Source organism: Podarcis cretensis (assembly GCF_951804945.1).
Source record: "Podarcis cretensis genome assembly, chromosome: 4".
Taxonomy (NCBI): domain Eukaryota; kingdom Metazoa; phylum Chordata; class Lepidosauria; order Squamata; family Lacertidae; genus Podarcis; species Podarcis cretensis.
This window is the reverse complement of record NC_137173.1, coordinates 24381341-24395913: the sequence shown is the minus strand read 5'-3', so window position 1 is coordinate 24395913 and position 14573 is coordinate 24381341. Positions and strand designations below refer to the sequence as shown.

Sequence of the window (14573 nt, the reverse complement as noted above, 5' to 3'; positions counted from 1 at the left end):
CAGCTTCCAGGTCATGTGGCCAGCTTCTACAATGACTAAGCCGCTTCTGGCAAACCAGAGCAGTGCACGGAAACGCTGTTTACTTTCCCGCCGGAGCGGTACCTTTTATCTACTTGCACTTTGACGTGCTTTCGAACTGCTAGGTTGACAGGAGCAGGGACTGAGCAACGGGAGCTCACCCCGTCGTGGGGATTCGAACTGCCAACCTTCTGATCGGCAAGCCCTGGGCTCTGTGGTTTAACCCACAGCACCAACCGCGTCCCTAATTCACACCATAGACATACCTTATACAATATCCTAGCTGGGGGGGTAGTTGTGTTTTTTGCCGGCGTGAAGCCTCCAGAGGGATGCCATTGAGGCTCCCAGCCCCCCCCCTCTCTCTCTGTGTGTGTGTGTGTGTGTGTGTGTGTGTGTGTCTGTGTCTGTGTCCGTGTGTATGTGTATGTATGTGTACGCAAATGCACATGCACATGGGGGTGTCAAATTGGGTCTTTGACAGAGGTTAAATAAAGCTTGGTTTCACCTTTATATAAATGTGAGTAGCCACCTCTGATTTTGAACTGGTGAGCTCCTTCTCCCAGATCTCAGCCTTTTCTCCCTTTTAAGAAGACACTTTAAATAAATAAATAAAAAGATTCAGCTCATGTGTAGGGAGTACCTCAAAATTACATATTATAAAATTGCTCCATTTAGGTACAGTACAAAACATACTTGAGGACTGGAACAAGTTGACTTTTTCTTGGTGTTGGGCACATAATATCAGAGTAATTCACAACAGTTCAAGTGTTCATTGAATTAATTGGGAATTCTCTCATGATGCTGTTCTGGTACTTTCAGGGACAGTGTGCCTATGGCTTTTACCCATTATTGTCTGCATTTACATTGTAAACCTGGGGCATGCATTTTTTTAAAACACCTAAGGGGGAAGTCTCAACAGTGAATTATTGTTAAAGCCAACAATTTGGCATGTCCTAATCGGGCTTTTACAAGGGTCAATTAAGTTGAAATTCAGGTTACAGCAATAGCCTTTTTTTCAAGTGTTAAAGTTTTCAAATAAGGCTCTACTGTTTTGGTGCATATGAGCTGTGTGATCCTCAGCAAAACAGAAATGGGCACAGGAATATACAATGTCCTTTTAAAATTCACTCAGGTGGACTTGTACTGAGGTGAGCTGGCTTTTCAGTACTAGGCCTATCCATTTCACGTTTGATCTTTTTCTCAGGGTGATCTGAATAGTTTGAGAAGCTCTGTAGTTGGTCGCAAGTGATGAAGCCCCGGATTAATAGCTGGTTTAGAGCTAAATTTTCCTTCTATTCTTCAGGGAGTCAGTCTCCCTAGCTAAGAAAACAAATCCATGCTTGACAAGGACAGAAACTTTTATTGCACCAGTCCAACAAATTGAATACAATTGTGCCACTATCAAAGAAGCCCTCAGCAAATGGTCTATTCAGAAGCCTTGCATAATCATTGTAGGTTTGAGTTTCCAAGAGTGTTGAGCTTCACCTCTGTGACTATCATCTGATCTGAAAGAAAGCTTTGGGTTTCAGGTGGAGAATCTCACAATAAAACTATTCACTGCTGCTCTTTTATTAGTTTGAACAAGTATCTACAGAGTTCTAGCCTTGTGACTTTGCTAAAGGAAAATATTTAAAGGTAACCCACCTTGCAGACTGAACCGATCCAGGAATTACGAGCAAAGCCTTGTTTTGCACCAATAAAGGGATGCATTATAGTTGGTTCTGATGTTCGAAAATGGCCCTGTTCTATCACTCAGAACTGCAGTGGTTGTTGACTTTAAAAGGTCAGTAAAATTCCATCCTGTGCAAGCTTCTTCCCCAAGCCCTGAAATTTGGAGCATATAACATCTGCCACAAGTGCAGTGATTTCTCAGTTAACTGGTATACTTTATAAAACTGGCATTGTAAAACTTTGAGGAATTATTGGCCTCATGAGAAATGTGTTTTACTCCAGACGGAAGTTTGCACATTGTTTTTTACATTATGTAATCAGGATCACTGAACAAGATAAAATAAAATGTTTCAAATTATAAGAGATAAGCTTTTCACAAATAAGTAGAAAATAGTTAATCTCAAAAAATGCTTTATAAATGTATTAAATAAATATTCCATCATCATTGGGGCATTTAAATGCAAAGACATGGGTATTATTTTCAACCTAGATAGTACTTGCATGAGATGAAAAACCTGTTTTGATGATAGGCAAGTTATCAAAGACTTGTTTTTACAAAGCTAATAAAAGGATACCACGTTGTAAAAAATATTGTGATTTTACTAGCTCTTGTATCTGGTGCAATCACTTTTCCTTAAGCACAGCATCTGGAAATGTTGATCCTAAAGATCCATAAAGTGTTAGCTTGACAGTGGAAAGTTGTAAGTTGTTTCGATTTATAAAGCAGTAAGCAGATGTTTGTTTGCCACTTTTCAAAACGACTTCTTAGTTTATTTCTAAAGAGTTTGTGAAATGAATGTAATAGGTGTTTTTTTAAATGATTTCAACTTTTTTGTGTTCTAGGAGTGTACGCCTGAGAACCTAGAACTGAAAAAGAAGATTTTTGGCCAGTTAGACCTTATTGTCAGTAATGATGTAATACTAGGCAGCTCAACCTCTTGTCTTATGCCTACAAAGTTGTTCACCGGGCTAAAGCACGTTAAGCAGTGTATCGTGGCACATCCTGTAAGTACACCAAGATCCTTCAGTAATTTATTGTGTTGAAGCCTAAATTTGTGTGTTCGGCTTGTATGTCATAAGTACAGTTCTTACTCATTTATATGCAAGTTTTTCAAAGGGATGCCACTTTGATATGTTGCATTTATTCTATGATGGCACAGTTTTGCAAGCTACCCTGGGAAGAGTGGTATAAATACAGTAATCAGTAGAGCTGGGCAATACCTGGTTTTCAACATGGTGATATACCAGTATATCACAATTAACATTTACATTAGAAAAGCCAGTCCGGATCAGAGCAAAGTCCTATCTAGCTTGAAGTGGCCAGGCAGATGCCAGAGGGAAACCCACAAGCACAACAAGACCTCAGTGGTCCTCATCTGCTTGTGATGGCCATCAGCTGCTTCTAGTATTGTAATACAGCCATCAGAAGCTTTAAGAATGTAAGAAGAGCCTGCTGAATCATCTAGTCCAGCGCCTGGTAATGTATGGTCTAGTTGAGATTCCTACAACACAGGACTAGATGATCCTTGGTGTCTCTTCCTTGATTCAATCAGATGTCTGTGGGAAACCCACTAGCAGGACCAGAGCACAAGAGCACTCTCCTTACTCTTCTGTGGTTTCCAGCAACTGATATTCAGAAGCACTGCTGCCTCTGGTCATGGTAAAGGTAAAGGGACCCCTGACCATTAGGCCCAGTCGCAGATGACTCTGGGGTTGCAATGCTCATCTCGCTTTATTGGCCGAGGGAGCCGGCGTACAGGTTCCGGGTCATGTGGCCAGCATGACTAAGCCGCTTATGGCGAACCAGAGCAGCGCACGGAAACGCTGTTTACCTTCCTGCCAGAGCGGTACCTATTTATCTACTTGCACTTTGATGTGCTTTTGAACTGCTAGGTTGGCAGGAGCAGGGACCGAGCAACGGGAGCTCACCCCGTTGTGGGGATTCGAACTGCCGACCTTCTGATCGGCAAGCCCTAGGCTCTGTGGTTTAGACCACAGCACCACCCGTGCCCCATTCTGGTCATGGAGGCAGATCATATTCTTCATGGGATGGGTAGGCTTAGTGGCAAAGCAATCTGCTTTACATCCAGAGGCTCCCAGGTTCAGTCAGTGCCTTTCCAAGTTTTAAAAGACCTTGGTTCATTTTTGTCAGCGTCTGTTGTCAAGACATGCACCCAAACTGGGCTTGGGAAAGACAAGAAACAACTTGGTCTTCCCTCTGTGAATTCAACACTCAGATCCTACATTTCCCTGAAACTTGTGGCACAAGCTTTTGGTTCCCATGTTCCACTTTAAGTTGGATCATAGCCAACCTAGGCATGTGCAACTGAACCAACCACATCCTGTTCTCCTGTTAAACCCTTCCCTCTCACCCTCAACTATTTTCCATGTGATAAATTTTAGGTTGTAAGCTTATCAGGGAAGGTGCCTATCCCCTTGTACTCTGTCAAGTGCCATCCACACTGATGATATGTTACAGGTGACTCCCCACGTACGCAAGGATTGTGTTCTAGGCCCCCGCACACATAAGTGAAATCACGTAAAATGGGGAGCATTCTCTAAACACCCTTTAAACTGCCCCTCTGCCGCTCTCTCGTCAATCCATATCAAAAAAATTCCGTATCCAAAAATATCCACAACTAGAATTGAAGCTCTGGGGCTGCCAGGAGACTGGTGCATGTGCAGGAAAGTGGCTGTTGCGCTACCCCGCACATCAGCTGCTAGGCGGGGAGGCTGAGCAGCATAAACAAAGCTCCGCTGCACCTCCAGTCTCTTCAGGGCTTCTTCCGCCCTTACTGGTGCCTCTTCGGGCTCTGGGAAGGGTCTCCCTTGCAAACCACAAGGAGTCTCCAGCTCTCCCTTACCATTTCCAGGTTTGAATTGAATGATTTAATTATTTTCCAGTGCCATGCAAATACGTGTCTGTCCATGAGTAGAATGATGGTGGGTGTGCCCATATTATCATCTAATACAGGGGTCACGGAGGTTGTTTGACTGGCCCCCGAGCCGCCCCCAAACTGAGCCACTGGTACAGCGTGGCGTGGAGACGTGCTTCCATGGTGCCGGAAATCCCGTCTGCGCAGGGAGAGGGATCTCCGCGGAACCGATCTAGCCCAGGCAAGATAAACATTGCTGACCCCCTGATCTAATAGTACTATCAGAGGGCTTGCCTAATGTCAGTACTGGTTTTCATAGAATTGGAAGGGAACCTCAAGGGTTATCTTGTCCACCCCCTGAAATGCAAAGGTCACAAATTATGTTAACTGACTGTAATGGTATGTTCATAAATATGTTTCTTTTCTTTCTAAATATGTTTTGTGTAAAGGTAAACCCACCATATTATGTTCCTCTGGTTGAATTGGTTCCCCACCCAGAAACTGAACCTTCTACAGTCGAGAAAACCTATGCTCTGATGAAGAAGATTGGGCAATCTCCGGTTCGGTTGACAAAAGAGATAGATGGTTTTGCTCTGAACCGACTCCAGTATGCAATCATTAGTGAAGCATGGAGACTTGTTGGTGTATGTATGATTTTTATTCTTTAACTGACTTGAATGTGCTTCCAGTAGACTGCATTGTACTACTTAGTCTGGAGATCAGTCTCGTTGAGCTCAGTGGAGCTTACTTTTAATAAATAGGACCAGAAACTTATTATTATTTTAAATTATTTAATATTCCAAAATATTTTAATTATTTTCTTAACAACCCCTGTGTAATAACATTAACTGATAATTAGTCAATGCTAAAAAAAGAGAGACGCAAGCTAAGTTGCACAGTAATATGAGGAACACTCCAAAACAATGCCATTTTCATTCAAGCCCAGAAGAACAAGGTGAAAAGGTCAGCGAGAGAAATATTGATTTTCATGTTGTTTCCCTTCGTTTCCTGTTGCATTCAGAAGGCTCTGGGTATACTTTATAACATTTGTGCTCAGTGAAACAACTATGAAAGTAATCCTTTAAGCAGCAGTAAGCTCAGCTTTCAAGAATCACATCTCTCAACTTTTGATAATCATTTGATACAAGGGAATAAAAGACAAATTTCTCCTGCTGCTGCTTTTTTGGAGTGTAGTTCATTATGGCTTGTAGTGACATTGCTTGTAGCATTTCCCACAGTTACATATTCTCTGATACTCGTTATGACCTCCTTGCGCAAAAAGGCAATTTCTCAGTCTCCTCTCTTTGTCTTGAGTTTCAATGGTGAAGCCCATTATTGTTTTTCCTTTGTGTGTAACTGTAAACAATGTGTGATAGCAAGGAAGCATTGTTATGCATGGTTTTCTATATCTTTCTCTTGATATCATAGATCAGGTGTAGCCCTGACTATGGTGTTGGACTCCAACTCTTATCGTCGCCAGTGGTCAGGGAAGATGGGAGTTGGAGGAGCCCAACAACATACGGACAGCCAAAAGTTACCCACCCCACCCTCATTCTTGTATGTGTTGCTTCACATGGGGTCTTGGGGTTAAACTGCATATGTGTTTTCAATCAGTGATGTGGGTTGGAAAAGTTTCTAGCGCTTTATTTTTCTGCAGGAATTTTTCCATTTCATAAGTTCATTAGTAACAATGTGTGGATGCCAACTTGTTGGCATTTGCCTGTCTCGAGAGGCAATGGAGTGTGCCTCTGGGGATGAAATCAAACTGCTGCATTTGCAGCACTGAAGTGACCTCCCCAAGGCACAAGCCTGAGAACTGGGTACGGAAGTCCTGGACAGCACCAGAGGACAAGACCCCCAGCCTCACTGATGTGGTCCAAAGGAAAGCAGAGCAATACATTTGGCACCAGCTTGGCTGTAGGAGTTGCCAGAAGGAGGGATGTGGTCCAAAGGAAAGCAGAGCAATACATTTGGCACCACCTTGGCTGAAGGAGTTGCCAGAAGGAGGCATACAAGGCAACATCCAACCATCTTAGGGGCTCCACTCCAAATTTGTGTAGGGTTTCCTCCTTAACCTTTTCTTCTCCTGAAGATGTCCCCCAGGATTTTTCCTCGGAGTCTACTCCTGAAGCCTTTCTCGTGGATGAGTATATCCACAAGGCAACAGAGGTGTAGGAACTGAGTTTTCCTTCTCCTAGATGGGCAACCTTCCCAGGTTGATGAGCCCTATCTGCCCCTCACTTCCAGAAACTGCCTTCTTGACTGTTGGACCCACTAATGGTCTCACCCACTTATTCTGCCAGAGCATGTCCTAATAACTTTGTTAGCATTTTAGATGGCTTGTTACCAAATTCAAAATGTTTTTGTCTAAGAAACATTAAAGATCTCCCCCACTTCTGAACTTGCATTTATTCAAGCTGTTGTCTTGTACTCTTCAATTGTTCACCTCCTTGCACACTTCTGTTTCGTTTGTGCAGTTATTGTTAAGTGCTAATCTTAGTTTTTAGTTGAGTTTCTTGTGAATATTCATTTTCTTTATTTCTGACACCTTTTAAAAATACAATTATACCTCTTATATATGCCTTACCTGGATCCCATATAGTAGGCTAAGAGACTTCTGGTTCCTTTGAGAAATATATTTTAACTCTTTACTAATACTATTTACCAACTCAGGATTATTAAAATACGTTGCATCCAATCTCCATTGCCTAAACATTATTTCATTCCCACTTAAAATAGTATGAATACAACACGCTGACAGCATAATCCATTCATGGAGTTTTACCATATTAGTTCTAGGGAAGGAAACCAAAGAAGCACATAAAGCAATTGCTTTACAGGTTCATCTTCTGTTTGAGTTTTTAAACTCATTTTGAAAACAGACTGTGCTATAGGGTGGGAGATGCTTTCGACACTTCAAAGGAAAATCAAGCCAAGTCTGCTTTTGCTGTAATGTGGGACGTGCAACTAGTCACCACAGCGTGACCTGTGACCCCAGTGATCTTGCAGGGGAGGAGATCCATAACTCCCACTTGCCGCATTGCAGCAGCAATGGCAAAAGGAGAAGCAGAAGTTGCTCCTGGTGCTTTTGTAATGTGTGGAACTGAGTAGCTTATTTTTCTTCCTTTATTTTGTTGCCCCCAGAGAGACCTTTGGAAGGCACCCTTAGGACAGCAGCTACTTTCTTCACTGCTGCTTACCCGGCTCAACAGTGAGCAGGATTGCTTCCTAAGGGAATTAGTCAAAGGATTTGTAATTGTATGTTGTAAGACTGTAAAGAACTCCTAAAAGCACAAAGAACAACGGGTAGTCTTTAAAAAACACTCTTTTGGCAGCAGGGACAAAATTATTTGTGTGTCAATTGAACATCTGATCTGACTTACTAAGGGAATGTGAAATTTGAACTTGTCGATGGTCTTCTAGCTATAGACATGCCAGCTATTTACAGATTTCTAAGCACTTTTTAAATAAAGGCCTTATTCTGTTGCGGGGGGAGACATTTTGAAGGATAGTAATACCGTACAAAAAAATTTAATATCTCGACATCATGTTTTGTCATTATTTATTTTATTTTACCCAGAAATAAAGGAGCAACTTGTACATACTTTGTGGATACCCTAGGTACACAGAAGTACACAAGTATGTTAATTTGAAAAACAACATCCAGATGAGAGCTTACAAAAATATTATGGCATCTGAACCGTGGGTGTGGGTGGGTGTTAGGGATGAGGAGTAGAGTCTAAAGAAACATTAAGTCAAATCTATAGTTGAGACATCCAGTGTTTTTGTGTGTCAGTCAAAGGAGAAAATAAAAGGAAATGGAGGACAGAGAAAGAAATTAAATTGGCCTGCTCAAGTCCCTGACAACTTATATAGTAAGTATCCCGGAGAAGGGAAAATAGATTTTGTGCTGTAGAGTTCCTGATATCTGCAAGCTACAAAGAAAAGGAGAAAATTGCCAATGAATGGAATTCACCAAACTCCTGTTAAGGACTTCTTTCAACACTGCTTTTGGTTTTTAAGATGCATTTTAATGGAATGATCTGGAGAGTATATATGTATGGCGTATGTCAGATTGGCCATTGGCATCATTTTTTCTGGATGGTATTTCTGCAGGGACCTATATTGCTGTGTATCTTTTTTATATAACTTCTAGAAAAATGTCTACCATAGCTCTGTTTCTTCAGAATCACAAAATGACCCCAAACAGCACAATTCACTGAACGTGCAGTTACGTGCCAGTTCAACTGGTGATGCAGGATTGTGGTTTCTGCTATGAGTGTTACAGATCTGCATTACCAACTAAACAGGGACAGAGCTGTGTATCTGTAGCCCTCTGGAAATGAGGTCTGCCTTTCCGTAATTTTCTTAGTTATGCTACAGAAACTGTTCAGTATGCCACGATGGAATGTGACTTTCTTAACTAAGAATATGTATTCTAATCTAAGCTTTATTTAAAAAATGGGGGAAACCCCAGCTTTGTAAATATGTTAGGGATAGCCTTATAGAAGTTTTCAGCAACCTGTGGAGCAGCCAAGAGGATGCACTTGTCCTAACCTGTTTTTAGGGTGTGATGCTATTTCTTGGAAATGTACCCTGTAGATTTAACTGAGCTTTGAACAGCACTTTGTGACGGATGCCACATAGGAGATTTGGGAGTTTCCTGAAAGCGTTGGCATGTTGAAGCCATGCAAATTGGCTACATGATGCAAGCAGCTTCTCATAGCAGTTGTGTGGCACCTGCATTGTCTGTATTCAGTCATCTTGTTCCAACCATGAAGACATACAGCTGGGAGAATTCCATTTTAAAAGACACTTCTAAAGCAAAAGCAAAAGTTGTACTGTAGTGGAAACCATAATTGTTCAAAAGAAGTGAAAGTGGGATGAGAACGCTTAACATTTCTTCTGAAATTCTGCTCTCTTCTACTCATAATCTGTACCCTGCCCCACCCTGCAGGATTTCACTAATGTGCCTTGCATAAACTGGAAAGTCATTACTTACATACAATGTACAGAGCAGCTTCATAATGGTTTATGCTGCTAAGTCTTTTGAAAAGAATTGTTCTTTTTGGTTGTAGCTGCCAGCATCAAATTTAAATGCTCATTTATTCTAAAAAGTCAAATATTCAAATAATCAAAAGTATACAGTTTAATATCCAAAGCTGTTCACTCTGGTCTCTTTCCCCTCTCTGCTGTCTATGTCATCATCATCATCATCATCATCATCATCATCAAATATTTGTACCCTGCCCAACTGACTGGGTTGCCTCAGCCATCTGGGTAACTTCCAACATATATAAAAACATAATAAACATTTAAAAACCTGCCTTTCCTCTTTCCCCCCCATATCTCAGTTGATAAGTTAACTACCCTAGTTTCTTCTTGCCCCTCCATATGTCCCCTGCGATCCCATCCTCACTTGCTTCCTTGTGGAATCTCTCCTGTTGTTATCCTTCCTCTCTTCTACATAATCAGCCCCTCTCTCCAACTTCTTCGAACATGCCAATGTCCCACTGTTCTAAAAATAAACAAATAAATAGGAGATAAGTGAATGTATTTTTAAAATCATCTCCAACTTTTCCTCATTTTCCCTCTCTATGTTGGTACATGCTAACCCCATGTTTCCTCATTAAATCCCATTGCTTTTGGTACCACCTATGCGCATATAGGGACGCGGGTGGCGCTGTGGGTTAAACCACAGAGCCTAGGACTTGCCGATCAGAAGGTCAGCAGTTCGAATCCCCGCGACGGGGTGAGCTCCCGTTGCTCGGTCCCTACTCCTGCCAACCAAGCAGTTCAAAAGCACATCAGAGTGCAAGTAGATAAATAGGTACCACTCCGGCGGGAAGGTAAACGGTGTTTCCGTGCGCTGTTATGGTTTGCCAGAAGCTGTACGCCGGCTCCCTCGGCCAATAAAGCAAGATGAGCGCCGCAACCCCAGAGTCGGTCACAACTGGACCTAATGGTCAGGGGTCCCTTTACCTTTACGCACAGATGATAGCCAGCTCTATCTCTCACTCTCACTCTAATCCCACATCTCCTGCTGCTTTTCTCATATATTTCTGTACAGATGCCTTGTTACCGTGTCAAATTTAAATTAAACTGTTTACTGTATCTAAGCCTGAACCTCTTCCATCCCAACCCTTCCTCTCTCTGTGTACACTTTGCTTATCCTTTTATAGTGTTAACATTAAGCCTGTTGAACAGGAATATAGCCTTGATTTCATTTTTTACTCATTTCCTTTGTTCCCCATGTTCAGCCCATGCCCAAGTCATGTTGCTTCACAACATTGTAAAAATATGGCTCTTCCTTTTCATCCCCTTAGCAAAAAACTGCTCCATGTCCTGGTTATCTCTCACCTAAACTACAGCAGTTTTGTCCTGTGGTTTTCCATTGTCTCACCTTGGTCTCTGGTACTCTTCCGCCCAAATCATCAAACTTTCTCATTAGACTGATCATGAGTTAAGGTAAAGGTAAAGGACCCCTGACAGTAAAGTCCAGTCGTGAACGACTCTGGGGTTGCGGCGCTCATCTCGCTTTACTGGCCAAGGGAGCCAACGTTTGTCCGCAGACAGTTTTTCTGGGTCATGTGGCGAAACCGGAGCAGCGCACAGAAATGCCGTTTACCTTCCAGCCGGACCAGTACCTATTTACCTACTTGCACTTTGACATGCTTTTGAACTGCTGGGTTGGCAGGAGCAGGGACCGAGCAACAGGAGCTCACCCCATCATGGGGATTCGAACCGCCGACCTTCCGATCGGCAAGCACTAAGCTCAGTGGTTTAGACCACAGCGCCACCCACGTCCTGATCGTGAGTTGCCTACCCTTAAATCCAAACACTGACTTCCTCGCCATTCCTTGTCCTTACTTTCAAAGCCTTCCTTGATCTTGTTCTTCTATCCCAATATATGACCTTTACTTCTCCAGCTCAGCCCACCACTATCCAAGATTCTCTTCTTCCAAAGACTCTTTGCTCTCTACCAAATATACTTGGATTTACCGCTCAGAAAACCTGTGTTATGCTTCCATTTTTAGTTTTTAGATGTTTTAATTGTTGGCTAGGGCTGATAAAGTTGTACTGGAGGGACAATGCTTCCACACGACTGCCATAAAAGAGACAAAGCACACTGATACTATATTATAAATAATGATACAGTAATATATTATAGGAAGGTAACTCTGTAGCTAACTAGAGAATATAGTACGTGATGTAATACATGTATATAATATATATGGTTCATTTAAGAGTAGTAACAGATTTGTTTACTTAAAAAAACAACCCGTTTTCAATATATTCTCCATCCCTGGGATTAGAGATTAAGCAAAGAAGTAGAATTTGTGAAGTTCTTCAACATTCATAATGTTCTCGCCATGCAGGATGGAGTAATATCTTCTGATGATCTGGACCTTGTAATGTCTGATGGTTTGGGAATGCGGTACGCTTTTATTGGACCCCTGGAAACCATGCATCTGAATGCAGAAGGTATGCCATTTGTTCCACTAAGATTTAAACATGGGAGTTTCCAATGCAAATGTTTCATGATATGGAGTTGTTGTGAATTTCGGTTTAACAGGTCAGATCTAAGACCTAAATCCTGTTCTTCTTTACACCGTAATCTTCAGTATCAGGATGTTCCAGGCCATTTGTAAAAGCTGTTCCAAACATCACCATGATGAATGATAAGAATTGGCAACATGAGGTACTTCATTAAAGAGGAGCATTGGGTTTAGATAAAGGATTACTGCTTTGGCATGTAGCTTTATCCCCAATTCAGGCCTGGTAAAAATGGTTTTTTACATGCAGCTTGTGGGTGACTAGTGTTCCAATTCAGAGTGTCATCACATAGAAGCACCCCAAGACTAGGTCTACACAATATATGATCCACCAAAACAATAATAAACTTCCAGTTGTGTATTGTGATGTGCAAGGAGCTTTACTCGCATGCTGTCTCATACACACAAACACACACACACTTTTTTGCATTTCTAGCTGGAAAACAAAAACAAAGTTAATTCAGCCTGTGTTGAGCTGTGTCTGATCTATCAAAAATTGTGGCCGACTGTTCTAGTCCATTTGGTACATTTCATGTGCTAAACATCTCCAGCTGCCGATCCAGGAACAAAAAGACAAGAGTTACTTCACTGGCTTGACTGAGAAAATAAAATAATACCAATCCCTTAGACCTGTGAAAGCTTGCTGGGTCCAACTTATTCTCAACCTTTGGGGATACAACACAAATGGAACTTCTTGGGTTGTTCCATTTGTTCTGGAAGGGAGAACCTGATTCATTTTTGAAGGGTCCGAAATTAAAAAAACAACAACCCATAAACCTATAGGCTATCCAATGGACTTCACTATTTGGGAAATGAATGCCTTTAGCTGCTCCTCCCAAGGATGTTGTTGTGAATATGTACTACTGGGGCTTGCTTCTGACTAGGGTCGTAGGAGTCTTTGCTCTGCAATGACAATCTTTCATAGATGGGAAGGGAACTGACTGTAGGGCACTGTGCCAGTAGCCTTGTGATTAGAGAACAAGTGCCAACAGCAAGTCAGTGAGAACACAGAGAGAGGGAGAAACATGAGAACTGAATGCTGACAGATAGAAAGGAAGCCCTTAACATTTTTTAACAAGAGAAGTACTATAAGGATATCTAATTGACTTAATATGATAATGGTGAATGCTGATTTTGGGTCCAGTGAGTTCTTATACCAGAGCTGGGCATTTTAAAATTTTGGCAAAGCAGCACTTAAAACGAGAAAGAAACGCTATCAGATCCTTTTAGTGAAAAAAACCTGCCAGCAATACAGTGCTTCTAGAGACATTTTCTCATTTACCTATCACAGTATTATCTTAACACAAAGTACCTCCTGTGTGGGTGCCTAATCTTTTGAGGTTCCACATTATGTGGTAACATTATACGCTTGTTTTCAAGCTTTCTGAATTACTTTAAGCTTATAAAAAAAAAAATCACCAGCAAAACAAGCAGGGGAAACTGTATTGGACACTATGCTTCAGGCAGCTCCCCCATCATAATCTCTGTATATTTCTGTAGTACTGTATTCATGACAGCAGGATTATTTCATAGCTAACGCTTCCAAGTTTGAATTACTCAAGAGATGGAGTAAATATCAATGGGTGATATCCATTAATATAATCAGAGCAGATCAATTGGTTTCAATGGATCTATGTGAAGTAACAACCACCAACTACTTCAGACATCTTGTAAATATTTTCTTTTTGTCTACATGATTTGATTTCTCAAGTTTGAAATTCTTCTCAGATCTGAAATTCTGTTGGTTTTATGGTTCTTTGTATATGTAGAATTCTCTTTTTAGGAAAGACCAACAAGAGATCTCCAATTGTATTTCAGGAATGCTGAACTATTGTGACAGATACCGTGAAGGTATGATACGTGTCTTGAAAACCTTTGGGCCAATACCAGATTTTGCAGGGAAAACAGAACAGAAAATCAATCAGGTACATGTGCAAATTGGAGTAACATGACATCCATCAAACTTACAGCCTGCATTTAATATCTTGTTTTTAGGAAACAGCTCTTACCCATTTTTGGTACAGTTTACACATCAGTTGGCTTTTGTTTGGAAGTTTAATGAACAATGAATTCCGACACTGTATAAATTAATAGATGTTGAGATCAGCAGAGTCAACCTGGGCCCAGTTTGCATGAACTGCAGGCATATGACTCAGTGAGCAATTGCTCATGGCCTGCTACCACTTTGGGTGGCACTTCTGCAGTGTAGCATACAGAATGAATTGCGCATACGCACCACCTTTACCTGTTATACGCCAACTTTACCTGTTGTACGCCCTACATCAGTACATTAACCACATGCAAAATAAGGCTATATGGCTGTCACCAAAGGCAATGACAGTTTGATCTAAGGGGGGTAGAGGAACCACTATACATGCCCAAAGGACCTAACACTGTATTTTCATCAGAGGTAAGTTGAAATGCTCGACTTTGGAATATTTGGGTCACCTCA

The 14573-nt window shown here is 41.5% G+C and overlaps 1 protein-coding gene and 1 long non-coding RNA gene across 4 annotated transcripts in view; one reads left to right on the top strand and one right to left on the bottom strand.

Moving 5' to 3' along the window:
* Positions 1–14573, bottom strand: part of LOC307215125 — a 58599-nt gene that overhangs the window by 15549 nt on the left and 28477 nt on the right. The window lies entirely within an intron of this gene.
* CRYL1 (crystallin lambda 1) overlaps positions 1–14573 on the top strand; it is a 37241-nt gene that overhangs the window by 18596 nt on the left and 4072 nt on the right. The window contains exons 4-7 of the mRNA XM_079974070.1: positions 2533–2694; positions 5015–5209; positions 11945–12050; positions 13940–14046. Of these exons, the coding sequence (XP_079830196.1) occupies positions 2533–2694; positions 5015–5209; positions 11945–12050; positions 13940–14046 (570 nt within the window). The remainder of the gene's footprint in view (positions 1–2532; positions 2695–5014; positions 5210–11944; positions 12051–13939; positions 14047–14573) is intronic.